Here is a 20,145-nt window from a genome sequence, read left to right on the forward strand (position 1 = left end):
ATTATGGAGAAATTAGAGTGAAATTGTGAAATGTGGGTAATATACGTGAATGATGATTGTTGCCTATTGTATTGTGATTGTTGTTATGAATGTTTGGGAGTTGATATAGAATATGGGGAAAGTTGTATAAACAAAGGAAATGCTGCCCAATTTTCGTTAGCTTTAGTAAGCGCGTTCTTGTGATCGATTAACTAATGTTGATGCGAATCCTCTTGAAGGTAGAAACGCGAGCATCAAAGGAGAACGATCAAGCGATAAAACTGCTAAACGAAAGAGGTATGTAAGGCTGGTACCTTCCTTCTATGGCATGACTCCTATGACATGAATCTTCTAGATTTCCATAATCTTCCTAAACAAAGGAACTACAAGTCAATGAATGTAATGAGCTATATGTGTATGAGGTAAAGAAAAGAGATGCGAGAAGCAAGATAATGATGACGATGAGTTAAGTATAAAGAATCCTAAAGTAAAGTAAGAGGTCCATAAAGGTAATGATTCTAAGTATGGTTTCATTGATGTTTTTCTTTATGTACACTCACCTTAAATTGTTAGTTCCTTCAAGGTGAGAGATGGTGTTGATGATTACTCTATAATATAATCGGGGGTTCACGACCTTATGTTACCCCGACATAGCCATAGTTGCTTCAAGTCCTAATGTATGTTTTGATGATAAATGTATAATGATGCTAAGTCAGGATATGTCTATCAGATATACGATAATGTAAGTTTATGATATACTTATGCAAGGTATGAAAATGTTAACTTTATGAATGATTATGTGACGATACGATTCCACCGTGCCTAGTTGGCCGGGCATGTCACCGCGAAGGCGGGCTGCAAACGATTCCACCGTGCCTAAATGGCCGGGCATGTCACCGCGAAGGCGGGCTGCATACGATTCCACCGTGCCTAAATGGCCGGACATGTCACCGCTAAGGCGGGCTGCTATGTTCACACCGTGCCTAGAGGATCGGGCATGATCACCACTAGTGGGAGGCATATGATGGTTACCCGGACGCGGGTTAACGATAATGATGATGATGCGATGATATATGTGCTATAATGATACATGTACTATGATTATATAAATATACGATATATGTATGAAATGTATCCACCTATAAAACTCATGCAGGTTATATTTTCCTCATATGGCTTATGATTCTTCCATTATGTTCATTTCATTCATATCTTACATACTCAGTACAGTGTTCGTACTGACGTCCATTTTCTTTGGACGCTATGTTCATGCCCACAGGTAGACAAGGAGGTGATCCAGACTCGTAGGAGCTGTTAGCTGACTTGAGAGCACTTCATTGTTCCGGAGGTGCTTTTTGGTTTATTCTTTTATGTAGATATATGTATATGTATTTTGGGCACGACGGGGTCTTGTCCCGTGCATATGTCTAGTACTCTAGTAGAGGCTCGTAGATACATATGTGTGAGTAATATGGTCTCACGATGCTACTATGGTTTATGTATTATTATTTTGATAGCCGAAGGGCTTATGTATGTATATAAAGTAAATATGTTTCAAATGAAAAATAGTTTTTCTATGATCGTGAGCATAAAACATATGAATGAACGCAGGATGAGTAATAGAGTTAGTGGTGCTCGGTGGTTAGCCCTGGGTACCCGTCATGGCCCCAGTCGGGTCGTGACAGAAGGCCATATTACAATATGTATAGAGAAATAGGATTACATAATTTTCACAAGTAACTCAAAATGCATAAAGAAATCATTGTTTGTAGTGTCAAGTTCATATGCAAAAAAAGAAAAACACTTCTTTCTTTTTCCACCTGACAATTCAACAATGTAACTGCTTAGCGATTCCACTAAGTGGGTGGCTAGGGCTAGTTTTTTTAAGAATAAATAAAAACGAACCTCAAAGAGAAAAGTACAAGTAAGGGGGGCTAGGCCTTACAAATCCTAATGAGGTAACAAACCTCTACTAATCAACAATGTAACTAGTATACATGCTGTAGCTGTAAAACACAGTCAAACATTCAAGGATCAACATGACAACAAAATGCGCCGGTTCAAGAATCAGTGGCTCAAACAAGGCGTAATAACATGATGTAACACTTGAACCAGCAATTAAGGCAGCAATCAACCACCAATGCTGCAGTAATAACATGATGTAACACATTTTCATGATATGCCTAGCTTTTCAAGCGATGGACGCTACAAACTGCCAAAAACCAGAGACCTTAATGTTTGGAAACTTTGTTTTGCTAATATTTGTAATTGAACTTAAATTTGAAAAAATTTCAAAACCTATTTACCTCGGTTATGCAAAACGTTCCATATGATCTTCGGCAAGTTAGTAACTAGATCGATCTGATACAGGTTGCCACACTGCTTTGACCATTCCTCCTTTCTTCACCTTGGACTTGTGAAAATTACTGGTAGCAATGACAGAGTTATTAACAACATTGATGTGATATTGTAAAATAGTATTTATTTAGTAGCTACACATGTCGTCTACACAAAAGAACAAGCATATAGAACGAACTTTTGTTTTTACTTTTCATGTGTAAGTTTCCCTTGCAGAAACTTTATAATGTACACGATACTTACTTGGAACTTCTTGAAGATTCTGGTTTATCCCTCAAACTCATAGCTGACAGTTGACGTGCCAAGTTCTTGTCTCGGTCAGTATGAGCTGACCTGGTTCTTGAGACAGCATTTCCATCATTTGACTAAGTCATTGGACATACAAAGTTTCTACATAACCAGAAGTTTTTTGAAGTCAGCATTTCACGGGGTTTTCATTTATCAACAAATGTATATAGACTTATGAGAAGAGACGACAAGACAGAAATTTAGATCAGACAAAAGAAATACTAAGACATGCATATGACTTATAACAACAGGCTGAAAGACAGTGATTTAAACCAGAGGCAAAAACTAAGATATGTCTGTACCGTTCTACATGCTTGTATTTGCAACGATTCATCATATCCACTGTATATTGACCAAAAAGGATGTCAATGTCCTTTTCCAACTTTGGGATCTGATATGCTGGTAAAATGTCCCATATCTTTAATACTTGAAAGTATGTAGAGTTCTGCAGCTGAATATCTATGGTCCAAATCAATTTTAGGTGCTTGACACCATAAAACTCTAATAGTACAGAAGAATTCCCACCTTTGTTGCTATCCATTCTGTTCTTTTCTGACCGACGCCAACCACTTGAAACACTCCTAAAAAAACTGTATTTTCCGACCTGAAAAAGGGTCATTTCCGACCTCATGAGGTCGGTTTTGGGCAAAAACCGACCTCAAAATTAGGTCGGAAAAGAGTGGGTCGGAAATATTACCAACCTCATGAGGTCGCAAAAAACCGACCTCATGAGGTCGGTAATATTTTTTTAGTCGGATATTAATTATATGAAATACCGACCTCATGAGGTCGGTAATTTGCAATTCCCTGGAAAAATTTGCAAAAAACCGACCTCATGAGGTCGGTAATTTGCAATTCCCTGGAAAATTTTGCAGAAAACCGACCTCATAAGGTCAGTAATTTGCAATTTCTAGAAATATTTTGCAAAAAACCGACCTCATGAGGTCGGTATTTTATGTGTCTGGCCCCAAAACCGACCTCATGAGGTCGGTACCCTGCAAGAAAAATGGCAGCACCTAGCTGTTTTTCCAGCTGCTCCCCTGTCAAGATGAATTTTTTTTACTTTCAACTAAAACCAGCTCAAATAGCTGCCAACAATACACCAAACTACTATAAATACATAAAACATTAAACTACTATTACAACACATATACTACAACCACCAATACATCAAATTCAATTTGAAACTACTTCAAAGTTGAATAAAAACATCAATCAAACATTCACAAGAGACTTAAGCTACTTCAACCTTTGCAAACATCAAAACAACATTAAACTACTTCAACATTTGTAAACATCCACAAAACATTAAACTAGTCTATATTAAGTTAGTCTACAACATTAGACTACTTCACCCCTTGCAAACATAAAGATGGTTGATGCGAACATCCAAAGTCAAGTTCTGCTGCTCAGCTGCCTCAAGTTGCTGCTTTAGAACTGCAACCTCATTTTCTGACTTTTCCCAACCTACCAAACACTACAAGAAAAATAGCCTTTAGCGAGCGGATATCCAGTCGTTAAAAGTCCAAATCCAGTCGCTAAAAATCAATAACGACCAGAAACAATACTTTTCCTGGACTATGCCAAAAAAGATGAGGCTAGTGTATAAGTTGCTTATCCTTGAAAATATATAAAGATCAATGCTTGAGACTACTTATCTTAGGCCTAGGTTGGTGCAGGACTATAAGATATAATTTAGGTGAAAGCCAAAGGCTACATAAAACTGGGTTGAGCTTAGCATCCTTACATTTCTTGAAAAGATCCACCTAAAATCTGGAACTTTACCAAACATTGACTCGGGATCAAGACTATTTAAAAATTTAACTACGTAGTTAGTTATACTAATGTATTGAACTAACTTTCTACCTAAATATTGCCCCAAGGCAGATAAAGTACTAAGTATTTTAAATTATCTTATCCTCCAGTACCACATAATAGGTAGATTTAGACAAAGCAAGCAAGTGATAATTAAGGAATTCTTAAAAGTATATAATTATTTTTTACTATTATTCAAAGGTTCTAGCAATGTAATAGTTATACCCATAAGCTTAATCCAATGACTATCAATAACACATTAACTACTTCGTCATGCTACTCGACTAATTATTATAAACTAGATATATCACTCTAAATTTTTAGAAGGACTAAGCATATAGTAAGTAAAAATAATCACTAGATGCTCAGTCTTAATTAGCAAGTAATAAAACAATTAAAGCACTAGTTAGTTAGAATTACAACTAGTCAAACAAGCAGATTACTTAACAATTGCAGGATTCGATTACTAGTACTCAAAACTAGATAATGATTTCTGATAAAGCTAATCGATGCCATCAAACAGAGATCATTGGAAGAATAAAAGAACACCTAATTCCAGGATCACTAGTACAACCAGCGGATTAGCTAGAACAGCGAATTTAGAGACATTATATTCATAATCAGTTTATGCCAAGTCCTACAAGCATCAAACATAAATTTATGGTACATGGTTTTTCACACCATTACTGATCTGAGGACACGCACAACATATTTGTTTAATAATCTTCAATTCCAACGACAAATTGTACTAGTTCTGTTGATATGAGCCAATTTCCCAAGCAAGACATCTTTAATTAGTAATGAATTTATCACAAATATATCTGAATGAAATGTGTGTTTTTTCATAAATCCTTACAGCCATGGGAAACCAAAATTGTGATAAATTTTTTCACAACTTCACCAACAACTTAAAAACGAACCCTAAACTTGTCATTACAGCCATGGGAAACCAAAATTGTGATAAAATTACAGCCAAAATTATAACAATAATCCCTTTTCATTAATATTAATTTCGTTTAACTATAACCTAGAAACTATAATCAACGAAACCCACAAAAGGAAAACTATTTCTAATTCCAGAGTAAGAAAAGTAAGCTAATCAGATCAAACAGAAGGAAAAGTAAGCTAATCAGATCAAACAGAAGGTCTTTATCAACAAGCATACTCTAATGAAACAATTTTATAACAGACATAACCTATCATAACATCTAAGGATGACTTTCAGAAAACAGAAGAAGTTTCTTAATGACAAAAGATATATACCCTCCAAAAGGACCAAAACATACTAAAGACCTAGTATAATTCAGTTGTAACTAGAGCAGTCAGCAAGTTACCATGTTAGGAAGAAACGGTATTGTTGAAGGGATATCTGGCATCTCATATTCATCTTCACGAGTCTCAACTCTTGTGTTCAAGTTCTTTAACCTTTGTTGTATTCTTAGCCGGAGTACCTGAAAATTATTCCGAAAATTAAGAAGCTATTTGACAGTACAACCTTTAGGAAATTAATAAGTTATTCCTTCAACTATTATTCTAGTACGTTAGAACTTGAGAAAACTCACTTCTCCCATGAGGAGGAAGATTTTGTTGCGCCTGCTCCTTATGTTATCTTGGATTTCTTGAAACTGCATCTGTCCAAAATCTTGAACGGTCTCCGGTCCTTCAATGATGCAGAAATTACTAAAACAAACACGGACCAACATTAGTTATCTCAAAAGAATGCAAGCTTATAGATTATGAGTCCAAAAACAACAATCAACCACTCTTCAATGTTAAAGTTGTTGGTTGTATGAATCTTGTGTATCCATTCCACTCTATGTGGGTCCAAGTGAAGAAGTCGAGCCAAGATTTGAAGCTTAAGGGTTTTGAATTCTAATCTTTTTAAGTAATTGGGTTCTAAATTAATAGACCCTTATGGTCCGACATTTCCCCCGACCCCGCGCATAGCAGGAGCTTAGTGCATGAGGCTGCCCTTTTGGTTCTAAATTAATAATTTAAGCATATTCAATGGATTTTTAAGACAACTACAGGGTTTGAACCAAAGCTACTAGGTTCGACCGAACCCATAGCTTACACTCTAGCTTCGCCACTTGGTCGAACGTCCAAGTGAGTTCAGTATTCAGACGATTCATGTTAGTTAGAAACTACTTTTACACTGGCCTTCAACCTACAATAGCCCAACCCGGACTTTAGATGGGCTATACTCTACAAAGTTCACACAAAACATCAGTCCAAAACCATCATTTCATAATGATCTCTTTCACCTCACCAACCTTAACAATCACAACTTCGAGTAAAGCAATGCCATTCAGAAAAGGTCAAAAATCCTGGAAACCAAGTCTCCAATAAGAACCAAAAAGGATGTTAACCAGATGCTAAAGTACAAACTTATAAACATATATACAGTTCCGCTCTATTCAGGTCTAACATCCAAATGAGTCGAGTATTTCAAGAGTTCATCATAGTTAGAAACTGTTTTTTTATAGCCTTCAACCTATAACACTCCTCATTTACCCCGACTTGAGATGGCTATGCTTTACAGAATTCACATACATCCGAGTTATGAGTCCAAAAACATTATTCTAGAAAAACCATATGTAGCAAAATACTTCATGATGATCTTCTTCCTTTAACTTAACTATCAGAACTTCGAGCAAACCATCCAAAAATAAAAATTTCTGGAAGCCAGATACTAAAGTTGAAAACTTCATTTAACATGGATACAATTCCCATATCAATATTTCAGCCATATACATAGTCATATTATACTGTCAAAAGAAATCTACCTTAAAATCCAACAGACGGATTGTCCAATTTCTAAAACTAAAGCCTCTCAAGCAAGGAGACCAAATAATTGACCTTTAGCAAACTCAACAAACTAAAAATTACCCAATATCTCACACCAAACATAATCATCAAGCAAAAATCAGCACCAAATACCAAATTAAAACAAAGACAACAATTTGGAGAATCAACAAGAAATTTGACAACCCAAAGAATTTCCCTTTGCCAAACTCAACAAACTAAAAATTACCCAATATCTCACAAACAAGAATAATCATTAAGGGCAAATCAACAAAAATATACCAAATTAAAATAAAGGGAAAATTTTAGAGAATCAACAAGAAATACTTCAGCCATATAAATACAGTTCCCATATCAACATTTCAGCCATATAAATGGTAAAATTAAACTATCAAATGAGGATTATTCTAACTTAAATCCAACAGACAATAGTTCCAATTTCTAAAGCTTGGGAGACCAAAGTATTCACCTTTACCAAACTCAACAACTAAAAATTACCCTATATGTCACAACCAAGCATAATCATTAATATCAAATCAGCACCAACCAAATACACTAACCCATAAAACCAAATCAGTGAGAAACCCACAAAAGAAGCAAAAAAGTAAATGTCTTGAAGAACCCTAAACTAGATCCCAAACAATTAAAAAAAATACCCGGAATAGATGTTGGCGATGGCGTACTGAATGCTGGACCTGGCTGAGTGGCGACGGATCTAGCTAGCGGCGATGTACGCGAGGGTAGGGCGGTGGAGAAAGGGAACGAGAGAGAGAGACGGGGGTTTAGAATTTAACAGTGACAAAAGTAAAAATGAGGTAAAAGAAGAAGGAGGGTTTAGATTTTTATTAAATTTACCGACCTCACGAGGTTGGTAAATTTAATAAATGAATTGATCAGATTTTTTTTATTAAATTACCGACCTACTGAGGTCGGTACATTAATTTTTAAAATTTTGATACAAAATTACCGACCTCATGAGGTCGGTTTATTTTTAAAAAAATTGAAAAATAAATATTATGACTTTACCGACCTCATGGGGTCGGTTTTTTTTCCGACCTCAATTGAGGTCGATTTTTTGAGGTCGGGAAATCCTGTTTTTTTAGTAGTGAAAGCTTCACCAAAAGGGAAATCACTTCTTTACTGATCTCCACATCCTTATTTCTTACAATGGATTTTGAGAAATTCTCACAGAATAAAAACCTGTTAGGATGTTAACAGCTAATAACCTTTCATTTCTCAAATCAAAAAGAAAAATAATAGAATTAAGCACTCACCACAAAATATTAACAACCTCAGTATGCATACATTCTACCCTCCCCAGACCCCACTTGTGGGATTACACTAGGTAAGTTGTTGTTGTTTGTTTCAAGAAACAAATCAAATTGCTGATGATTTATGCAACAACTGTTAGTATAAACATCCAGCTTAAGCCAAATGAAGCAACACACCTTCCACTTAGCTGTTCTGAATAGAGGGGAGTGCGTTGTGAGTAATGTTTCCAGCTCGCCAAGTTCAATGGTTGTATTTGAAATTGTTTGATTTAATCACTTGTCGTTAGTAACAGCCACGAGCCTTGGCGTCAATGACTATATTCTTCTAAATGGAACCACTGTTAACCAAAGTTGTGGCATTTCCCAATATCCAAAGGCAGTATCTGCATAAGAAACCATGGAAACAATTAAAAGCGTGTTCATCAATTATCATCCTACTTAAATACACCATTAAAATTTAAAAGACAACACTAAATAAGAATAGCAGATTAGCACCTAGCTCGAGTTAGTGCTACATTTGTTCTCTGAAAATTAGAAAGGAAACCAACTGATCTGCTTCCATTACAACGAACAGTGGATATAATTATCACATCCTCTTGACCCCCTTAAAACCATCAACTGAGCGTACATTCACTGAGAAGTCACTCTTAACATCTGTGCTAAATGTCTTTCCAAGAATTTGCTGAATAGCAAAAACCTAAGCCTTGTAAGGAGATATGCAACCGACATCGACTTTTTATTTTGAAGAAATGGATTATGCAATTCACATAATAATATCAAGTTTTGCCAAATCAATTGGCATGCAAACAAAGATACTATACTAGAGGAAACTAGAAAAAAATCACCTAGAATATATTAAGTTCGTGAAAGATAAGAGTATCACCTTTATGAAGGTTTGCAATTATCTCGGATACAACTAGAACTTCTGCCATATTTCTCACGCTGTGACGGTCATCGAGCTCCTCTTTTCCACTACTTACGTTAATGAATGAATAGGAGCCAAAAATATCTCCTGTACGAAATCTCTTCTTGTATATTGCTTCTTTCACATTAGGACCATCCATAATTTTCTTCTGATAGAACTCTCTATTTGGAAACAAACTTATTTCTGGATGCATCCTAAACATTAAAAAGATGCTTCTTATGTACAAAAGTAACTAGTCTCTCAAAGCCAGCCTTCTCACAGATCTGTCAACAACAGACACTAGTTGTCAATTTCCAAAGAGCAGCATAGTTATTAAGAAAAATGAAGTAAAAAGATTATTTGAAAACGTTGCTCTGAACCATAGCAGGCAGTTGTTTCTCATCTCCGATGAGTATAGCATGGCGGAGACCTGGGAGTTGTAAAGGAATAGCGGATTCACATTCTTTCAGCTGAGCAGCTTCATCAATTACCACCAGTGGTGTCATTCCATTTTTATGCAACTTTGATGAGCTAGAAGCAGTGCAGAAAATCAAGCATGCTCCTTTCAAACAAAAACTTCGAATTTGGTAGTCCTCGATGAAATTGGGAAGAGAGATACTCTCCTTAAGAAATTTCAATACTTTTAGGCATTCTATTTTAGTTGCTAGAGGATTAACAAAACATCTTGCCTTATTCCTTGTAACAAAACCAGGTAGAATTTCTCTTAATCCTTCAGATGTTTCCACAGTAGCATACAATTCTCCAAGAGTTTGAAGCATCTCCAGTAGTCTGATCATTTCTTTAGCTACTTCTAGTGGAATGATAGAAGTAGGTAAATGTGTGTACAGGCTCGTCAGACAAAATATTAACTGGTCCTGGATCCATTCGAATCATTTGCTAAAAAACTCCACACAATGGCTTCTTTATTGCTCGTCCCCCCTTCTTTCTTGACCTTGTTCGCTTCGTCAGCTGCTTTCGAGTTGTTCCTTTTTTGAGAATTTTTTTATCATTCTTCTTGTTCTCTTTTAAGGTGTCAAGGACAAATTTCTTCCACAACTTACTCTTCCTATTTTTGTCGAGTCCTTGATCATGATCTTTCCATCTTTTACGCTCAAACTAGATTCTCGACTAGTATCGCTTCCTTTTACCATCTCTTCCTCGTCATCTATATCCTGATTATCATCAGTGTCATGCTCCTCATCTTTTTCTTTTTCCAAGTGCTTACGGTATTTCTCTTCAGGATTCTCAAGCAAATATATCATGGATTGTATACCAATTCTCCATCCATTATCCGGAGCCGAGCAGCGAGCAAGAGCTTCAACACGGTTGCTAAGAAATACATCAAACAGATCTTCATGATCATTAATCTTCATTCTTTCCCCATTACCAAATAACACAATATCTCCTAAACCATATGTGTCATATTGCAAACCATCTTGTACATGTTGCATCAGCCTCTTAGTAACTCCTAGCACAGCAATGTTCGTGGGAGCACAAGTCAAAGTTCTGCATTTCATCTTTAACAGGACATAAAGTAAAGAAGCAACTGCTTTGGTCTTCCCAGTTCCTGGAGGACCCCAAATTAACTTAACCATATTCCTGTGACCGCATTCTCTTGTTGCGATACAACTTAGAACAACCTCTTGTTGAGCACCATCTACCCCAATGGACTGAATAATGGCCCTTGAATTTGATACAACATTAGTTTTAGATTCTCCGGAGGAGCAAAGTGACCAGTCTACTTCACCCTGTGGATGATTGAAATAATCGATCTCAAAAGATGATTATAGGAAATAGGAATCTAAACTAACTGGGAAAGAGCTTATAATATACCTCCAAAATGGCTACAAAAAACAAAGGAACTGGATTAAGCAGTGGTAGAGACACCCCTTAGTAAAAGCTATCATTCTACATTGCTTTGGAAGAGTTTTCTTTACATATGCGTGTAAATAATATATGTTTAAGAAACGATACATATGTAAGCAATAGACCGACACGACTTGAAAATGGTGCAAAGTATAGAAACTAGAGCCCGAAATCCACCACAATCCCAGACTCAATGTAACTTACAAGCCAGATTGTAAATATAGGCTGATACAACTTGTGCAAAAATTCCTGCATACAAGAAAAAAGGAAGTTTACTTACAATATGTTGATCACTTTGCAGCACAGTCCTAATGATCTTCAGATTTGCATTTTCCTGGTCTGAATTCAACGCCTTCCAAATTCGAATATTTTTTGTCAAGTTTGGAAAGATAGACAACAAAAAGTCTGTCCCTTTTTTCATCATTTTCATCGTCTTGTTGCTGAAACGAAATAGGCTTCGATGATAGGAAAGGTATCCGGTAGGGATTTTCATCATCCATGCCTTGAAATATCGTAATGACATAAGATCTCTCAAGCTTGTTCAAATCATCAATTCTTCTTGGTCTCGCATCTGATAGTGCAATCAAATCTCCATTCGCTGGTTCATACTTTCTTTCAATTTTCTCTCCCTCTACGGCTTTGCTTGACAGAATTTCGTAAAATAAATTTTTGGGAGGCTTAAAACCTTTTGATTCTTTCACATCAAGAACCTCAAGTGCAGGGGCTCGTGAAACTGTGGTGATGCTTGAGCGCAAATCAGCATGTGTTTCTTCAATAAGTGGAGTAATGAATGACTTCAAGTAATTATCAATTGACAAGAATGTCTCTGGAATTTCCTTGACCTAACACATAGGAAAATAGCTAATAACTTGGCGAATCACAAAAGGACTAGAAAAGACAAATGTTTCAAAATTAATCTTTTAAACCAATATATGTTTCATGAGAATAGAGTAGGGATGTCAAGCCACATAAACGCAAGAGCAAGATAGAGCTACATTGATTTCATCGATACAAACTCGACGCCTTCCATTGTGCAAGGTTGTATGCATACTTCATTCTTAGCCAATTCATGTAGGTATATACGTTCAACAGAACTTATTGCTTTCGACTCCAAAAGTTACTTATGAAAAAAATTTGAAATGTATAGATATATGATAATACTCATTTTGAATCCACTGACTTTACCAAGAATGATAATGCAAGAAACACAAAAAGCTTTCTACAACTAAAAGAACAAACTTGGAAGGGATTACCCAATCCAGGCTGCTACATGGTAGTCCGGGAGCCTGTATGGTATCATCTGATCATAAAATTCTCAACGTCAATTTTATGTGACACTATTGCCTTAGTCAAGGAGATTTTTCTAAGATTACGATTTTCTTAAATACTTTTTTCAACATTTTAAATTATTACTTAACTATTTCAAAAACAAATAAAAAATGTAGGTTCGAATTCACACCTAAAATTAAGTAGTTTAACCATCTCTACTTCAAACCTCGCCACATAAAATGTAAGAGAGTCAGTAAATTTTTTTTTTTGGGTGGGTGGGTGGGGGGGGGGGGGGGGGGTTGGGAGGGGGCGGGGGGTGGCGATGTTTAATACTCAAAAGGATTAAAGTTGTTAACATGTATATTTACAGTATTAATTTAGTTTAATCTGTAATAACAAGTTAGAGGCCATTTTCACTGCAAGCTTACCGTCTACCTTAGTAAATGATCTGATTGTATAAATATTCTTACATGGTCACTAAATGTAACTTAAACACTATACTAGAAATACTCTAAAGGCATGCATATCAATATGGAAAAGAAGAAAGATTCAAACCTTGTCTTTGTAAAGATTTTTATTCAGCACATCACCTAAAGACCAAGAAAACACAAACTCTGTCAACTTAGGGGTAGTTTTCTCTGTTTTCTTCTTTGTAGTAGTTTCCATCTTTCCTAATAGTGATCAAAACAAACAAAACATCATCATCACTCCCACATCTTACACATGCAAGAACAAATTAAAGAAGGAAAAAGAAAGTCTTTAATTACCTTTTCTTTTTTCTTCTGAGATTTTTTTTTTTTTTGGTGTGTTGGGTGTGGAGGGAGTTTAGTATGTCTTACTTAAGCAAATTTCCAAGGCTGTGATTTTTGAAAACAGGAAAAATATTGTAAGCAAAAGTGAATTTGATGTATGAAACAATAAGGTGAAGTGATTTAAAAAAAAAAAAAACTCGTTTCGTTTTCTTCTTTGGGAATTGAAGAGTTCTTTGAATGTTTTCATCATCTTTACTCATTTGCCATGTCTTAAGAAGAGCGGTATACTTGCTATACTGACCACATTTGCCTCTGTTTCAATTTGTTCGGCTGGTTCGGAGTATGTTTTCAACTAACTAACGTTTACTGTGAATTCAAATATAGAATCTTCAATTATTATTTTTAATTAAATATTTAAAAATTATATATATTAACAATTTAAAATATATAAAAGTTATTTGAAAAAATTATAGTCAAAGAAAATATCATTTGACTATTCAAAAAGTAACTAAGACAAATAAATTGAAATAGAAGGAATAGTAATTTTTTCGGGAAAAGGGTCAAAAACATCCCTCTACTTTGAAAAAAAGGGCTAAAAATATCCTCTTTTACAAATTTGGGTAAAAAAAAAATCCCTCCTGCCATTAAAGTTTTTAAATATACCCCTCTCTTAATAGAAATTTTCAAAATAACCCTACTTCATTTTTAAACCCGCTCTATTTAAGTCCGACCCAACTAAATAAAAAAATCCATATGGGCCACCCACTCCTATGCGTAGTGACTCCAGATGTAGGACTCAGGAACAAATTGGTCACATATGGGTTTTTTATGTAGTTGGATCGGGTTTAAATAGAACGGGTTTAAAAATAAAATCGGGTTATTTTGGGGGATTTGAAGATTTCATTTAAGACAGAGGTATATTTGAAAACTTTAATGACGGGAGAGATATTTGTTACCCAAATTTGTAATGAAATATATTTTTAGCCCTTTTCCTAAAGTAAGGGGCATTTTTGACCCTTTGCCAACGTCTTTTTCTCTCTTTGTGTTTTAATGATGAGTAAAAATGCTTTAATTCATAGAAGAAAGTAATATACAGCGGGCAAAATGCTACTTTTAGACTTCAAAAACGTACCTATGACAATAGTCCCGAACATATAGTAATGGTCAAATATTTTGTGATATCACCAAAATATAAATTATTTGATACATTTGGATTGTAAGACGTTTTCGTTATATATGGGTTTAAATTCCCCAAACAGACCGACGAGCAATATGTTGGAAAATGCTAATAAAAACGTGGACGGCGGGATTCGAACCTGCGAGGGCAGAACCCACGTCATGCCCGATAACCACTTCGGCACGATCACCTTCTTATCACACAAGACTTTGGATGCGAGCTTTCATTTTATTCATCCTTCACCAATACGGTGTATGACATCCTCGTAAATTTCATCATTTGCTTGGATAATAGATCCAAGATACTTGAAGTTTTCTTTCCTTTGGATAACCTGAGTATCAAGTCTCACTTCCATGTCAGCCTCATGCTATACGTAACTGAATTTGCAATCCAAGTATTCTGTCTTGGTCCTACTCAATCTGAACTCTTTAGACTCCAGAGTTTGTATCCAAACCTCCAGCTTAGCGTTAACTCCACTGCGAGTCTCGTCAATTAGAACTATGTCATCCGCAAATAACATACACCATGGCACCTCACCTTGGATTTGTCGCGACAGTCCGTCCATCAACAAGGCAAATAGAAATGGGCTAAAAGTTGATCCCTGGTGCAACCCCATCACGACTGAAAAGTGCTCTGAGTCTCCTCCCACTGTCTTTACCTTGGTCTTGGCTCCATCATACAAGCGATAACGGTATTTGAAGAAGTAATAAACAAATACTCCCTCCGTCCAACTTTAGTAAGTTTAAGAATTAAAGAGAGATTTTTTAATCGTGTGATCCTAAATTAAAGATGTGTATAATGTATTGAATGTCCTTTGAATCATGTGGTTATTGATAGACATACGGTGATAGCAGCAATTGTATCTATCCTAGGAGAGTCGTGTGTGCTTTAGTAATATTAGGATAAGTCCAATACTTTTGTAGATGAGAGTCCAAGTACTAAACATGTATAGACGTTGTATAGGACTATCCTACTTAGTCTACCTTGGTGTATAAATGGTACTATCCCTGTAACAAAGTATGTACTGAAATATACAAAGAGCTCAAGTTATCTTTGTTCATCCAATATTAATTCTTTACATGATATCAGAACAGGATCCATCTCGCCCGATTTGGCCCTCAAATTAAAATTGCCTATGCATAAGATGTCCAACTCTGAGCGTGAGGTGGGCGTTGAAGAATGAAAATTATCCCACATCGGTAGTTAATGAGATGGGTGTTTCCTTATATGGACTTGGGCAATCCACCTCATGAGCTAGCTTTTAGGGTTGAGTTAGGCCTAAGGTTCATTCTTTTCATGGTATCGGAGCTTTGGCTCAATTAAAGTATGATCCTGAAGTTCTTGTTTGTCACAACCCCAATTGGAGGGCCATGATGGGCACCTGGGCTCTACCTACCGAGCACCATTAAATAAGCTTCCCTATCATGATCATAAACAAGAATGGACCTCGGGATCACCAAATGAAAATCTGCTAAAACATATAAGAGATATGCTGAAAAAGGAATGAGCCCAAGAAAACATACTATTTAACTATGCTAGACAAAACTAAACAAGCCGACTAGGCCGTCATGAAAAACTATACAGCAAAATATAGATCAAAGGGGCCATACCAAGTCTAACCATACCATGACTGTCTACAAGCCTCAACCGGAGCATCTGACATAATAGGGTCGAGACAGGGCCCCACCATACCCTTATGTACACAAAAGAATAACATACCAAAAACACAACATCAACTCCGAAACAAGAGGAATGCTCCAATATCAGCTGAACAGCAGCCTACGGGGGCGGATCACCAATCTGTCTATCTGCACCTGCGGGCATGAAACGCAGCTCCCCCCCCCCCCCCCCCCGAAAGGGACGTCAGTACGGACAAAGTACTGAGTATGTAACACATGAAAGTAACATGAAAGAGACATAAGAGAACATAAGATGAAATGAGTGCAACCTGTATGTCTGAACTGCCTCTGTGAGCATCCTATTGTATCATATCGGCCTCTGTGGGCATCATCATCATCATGTGACCAGCTGATCAGATGGTAGTGTGTATATTACGTCGCCACCTTCCCCATATATATATAGAATACATCCTGAACCTGTCGGAGTGACTAAAGGTCGTTATATGTTATATCCCGTATTTTTGAACGTCGGATTAATTGTAAGCTGAGGTGGGGCCCACACGTCAAGATTTTCTTTTGGAACATGTGACAAGTTATATGAATCACATATGTAAAGTTAAACACGACTCATGAAGGACCCTTGGGCCAAATCAAAGTGGAAGCCCTCCAAACGAATATTTTTAAGAAAATGTTTTCGGGTGACTTGACTTTGAGGGGCAAAAACGGTATTATAAGTTTGGAATTTGGAAAAATACCAAGAAATAAAAGTTGTAGATAATTGAATTAGCTTTCCAACCATAGGTCGTGTGTTCCCAGGTGACGTCGGTACAAGGAGATTTGGACGTTTTAAGGTCGAAAGGTCAGTGGGCTAGGCCCAACTCGGGACCAATCGGGTTAGGCCCAAAACAAAAAAAAGAGAAAATGAGGCCCAAACCAATAGGGTGGCCGGCCATGGCTTGGAAAAAAAAAAAGATCCAATCCCATGGAATTAATCATGTGATAAATTAATAAAAGGGTCAATTATTCATTAAAATTTCCTAGAACTTTCAAGACAAGTGAGAAGGAGAAAAACAAAGAAAACAAGAGGAGCAAAAGAGAAGGCCATTTGGCCATAGCTCCAAATTTTTGGTCCCTCAAAATCTTGTTCCAAAATTATTTTCTTGTTGTATTCCCACTAATTCAAGGATCCTCTACAACTTGGTGTAGTTGTTTGGGAGGATAGAGTACTTGTTTCATCAATCTCACACCTTGGTCAAGTGAAGAAGTAAGGAGGGAAGGGTAAGAATTAATTCCTTTTTATTATGTTATGAAGGCTTGTTTATGTTGTAGTATGTAGAAATGGGTAGAATTTATGGAAATATGGAAGTTTGCATGGTGGGTGTGTGTATGTGTGTGTCCAAAAATGGAGTTAATGGAGAGGAATGATTAAAATTTTATTTGTTATGTTAATTGTGTTGTTGAAGCCTTGTGATGGAAATGAAAGAAAAATGGTTCAAGTTGGCATGAAAAATGGTTGTGAATGATTATAGGAATTTCTGTGATTTTAATATAGTTTTTATGTAATTGTGGAAATAGAGTTCTAAATGTGGATTGTTATGTTGATTGGTGAATTTGGAAGGCTACTAGTCCATATTGGCATGAAAGATTGGTTGTTAAGTGGTTATGGGAAGTTTTGTGATTTTATGGTAGATTTATGTAATTATGAAAATGAATTTGTTAAGGTGCAAATTATGATTATTGTTGATGAAATTGGAAGATGAAAATGTGTTATGAATATTTATGTTGAAGATTAGAGGTTTCGGACGAATTATGGTTTTGGTAAAATTTTTGTATGTTTTGTGAATATTTGGTAAAATGATATGAAATGCTTCCGAATGGTATTGTAATGATCCTGATTAGTAATGAACATGGAAATATTGATATTGATTTGAAGGTGCAAAGTTGGATTGGAAGTTGTTGCATTATTTGGAAAAGAATACTATTCATGCTAGAATGCGTTTTAATTCGATTGTTGATGTTGTTGGTATTGTTGTTGGTATGGTTGTTGACATTTGGAGCCGAGTTAAATCTCGGGGATGCCTTATGTATAGGGGAGATGCTGCCCAAATTTCTGTAGACAAGTATTGGTTAAGATTGAACTCTTAAAGCCTGATGACTAATATTTGGTAAATGTGACCAATTGTAGATTTTGGATGAAACGGGATTTGAATTTAGACAAACGTAAAAGGCGAATAAGGTATGTAAGTCTTTACTTCTCCTTCTTTTGGCATGTCTTAGACCTATTAGGCTTGGATACGAGCCTCGGGGGCGATTCTATTCCTAGAAATCCGAGTTTGAATTCGACCCCTTTTTATTCAATAGAATTGAATTAAGTTTTGTATGCCTTGTTGAAGTAAGTGTGTAAACCTCTATAACTTGCCCAAATGGAACCAAATGACACTAAGACTTTCATAAGTGACTTCATAAAGCTTAATGTACGTGATTTGTGTATGTCACCTCTGTTGACCCGAGGTGGGCCCACTATTCCCGAATCCTCCCTTATTGTTCTATTTGACCTATTCCCGCACGACAATTAAAGGAAATTATTGATTATTGTTCCAACTACTAAACGATAGTTGTTTTAACTATTCTGTTGAGTTCTATGATTTCTAAAGCTCTGATTAATGTGTTCCTAAGTCTGCGTGTGGTTCTGACTCACTTCTGATAAAAGCCTGTCGGATATAAGCGAGATGTTATACGATTGAGTAATGATATAAGTACTTTGATAAACGTATCCTCTGATATAAGCATCTAGAAGCACTGGCGTGAGTATTCTAATTTGACTATTCTGATATAAACACTCCGACACAAGTAATCTGGTATGAGTGTTCCCAACTCCGATATAAATATCCTGACATGAACATTTTGATACAAGTGATTCGATATGAATATTCTGGTATAAGTATCTTGATATAAGTGCTCCAATATAAATATTCTGATGTGGACACGTAATTTGATATAAATAATCCATTATGAGTATTTGATACAAGAATTCTAATGTAAGTATTCTGATACAAGTAATCGAATATAAGAACCCTGATATAAGCATTCCGATAAACGTATTTTGATATACGTATTCTGATATAAGTATTTTGATAAACGTATCCTGATATAAACATTCGTTATGAGTAATCTATCACAAATATTTTGAGGGTACGTTCGATTATTCCATCGAGTCTTGATTTATGTGCATTTGGTTTCTCATTACTCTGCTCGTGCATATGTTATGTTTTCCTTCGCCGAGTCCCGGGCCGGTATGTATCGTGCGGATGGATCGCCGAGCCCTTGTTCGAGGGCCGGATTCCATGTATGAATTCCAAAGTATGATGTGTCCGGTTCCGGGGTACTGTGGTATCTGTCCGTCCCCGGTTACCGTGTAAAAGAAGTATGCTGTTTCGGGTTCTGGGGTACTGTGGTATATGTCCGTCCCCAGTTACCGTGTATACGGAGTATGATGTATCCGGTTCCGGAGTACTGTGGTATATGTCCGTCTCCGGATACCGTGTATATGGATTATGATGTGACCGGCCCCCGGGTTCTCGTGGTATATGTCCGGTTCCCGGGGTACCGTGTATATGTTATGAGATATGATGTGTCCGGTTCCCCGGCGTGGTATATGTCCCTGGGGTTACCGTGGATATGCTACGATGTGTTGTGGCGCCAAAGGCAGGAGTGGCGACCACGTTCCTGTGCCCTATGCATGATTTTGATATGTATCATTGGTGTTTCAAAGGTAAGCATTTTGATATTCTGAATAAGCTATTACTTTCTGTACTCCTTCGGATATATGATTTTGAGATACGTGATATATGATATGTGATTCTATCATGCATGATTTGTGTCTGGAAACAAACATTCTGATATTCTGGATCTGATCCATTTCCGACATATGACCTCTGTATGTACGATTTGCGATTGGAAAATAAGCGCGTTGGTAATTTGGATAATGTACTCACTCCCGTACTGCTTACTTCGGATATGGTTCTGTTTTTTTGTATTCCAT

General features: G+C 36.4%; 1 protein-coding gene and 1 pseudogene across 2 annotated transcripts; both read right to left on the reverse strand.

The window, feature by feature from the left end:
• Window positions 1–3,723: 3,723 nt before the first annotated feature.
• Window positions 3,724–8,039, reverse strand: LOC132617704 (protein ORANGE, chloroplastic-like). Of its 2 annotated transcripts, XM_060332774.1 has the most exons (4): window positions 7,902–8,039; window positions 6,003–6,120; window positions 5,775–5,891; window positions 3,724–4,102 (listed from the first exon to the last, which is right to left on the reverse strand). In XM_060332774.1, exons 2-4 carry the CDS (start codon window positions 6,069–6,071, stop codon window positions 3,977–3,979), a joined length of 312 nt encoding a protein of 103 aa, XP_060188757.1. In that variant the 5' UTR covers window positions 6,072–6,120; window positions 7,902–8,039; the 3' UTR covers window positions 3,724–3,976. The 2 variants fall into 2 exon arrangements, with proteins under 2 accessions (XP_060188757.1, XP_060188756.1); XM_060332773.1 differs by lacking the exon at window positions 7,902–8,039 and having other exon boundaries at window positions 6,003–7,058.
• An 802-nt stretch (window positions 8,040–8,841) lies between these two features.
• LOC132620169 (uncharacterized) lies at window positions 8,842–13,221 on the reverse strand (annotated as a pseudogene).
• Between the last annotated feature and the right edge of the window lie 6,924 nt (window positions 13,222–20,145).

This window comes from Lycium barbarum, chromosome 11 (genome assembly GCF_019175385.1).
Source record: "Lycium barbarum isolate Lr01 chromosome 11, ASM1917538v2, whole genome shotgun sequence".
Classification (NCBI taxonomy): domain Eukaryota; kingdom Viridiplantae; phylum Streptophyta; class Magnoliopsida; order Solanales; family Solanaceae; genus Lycium; species Lycium barbarum.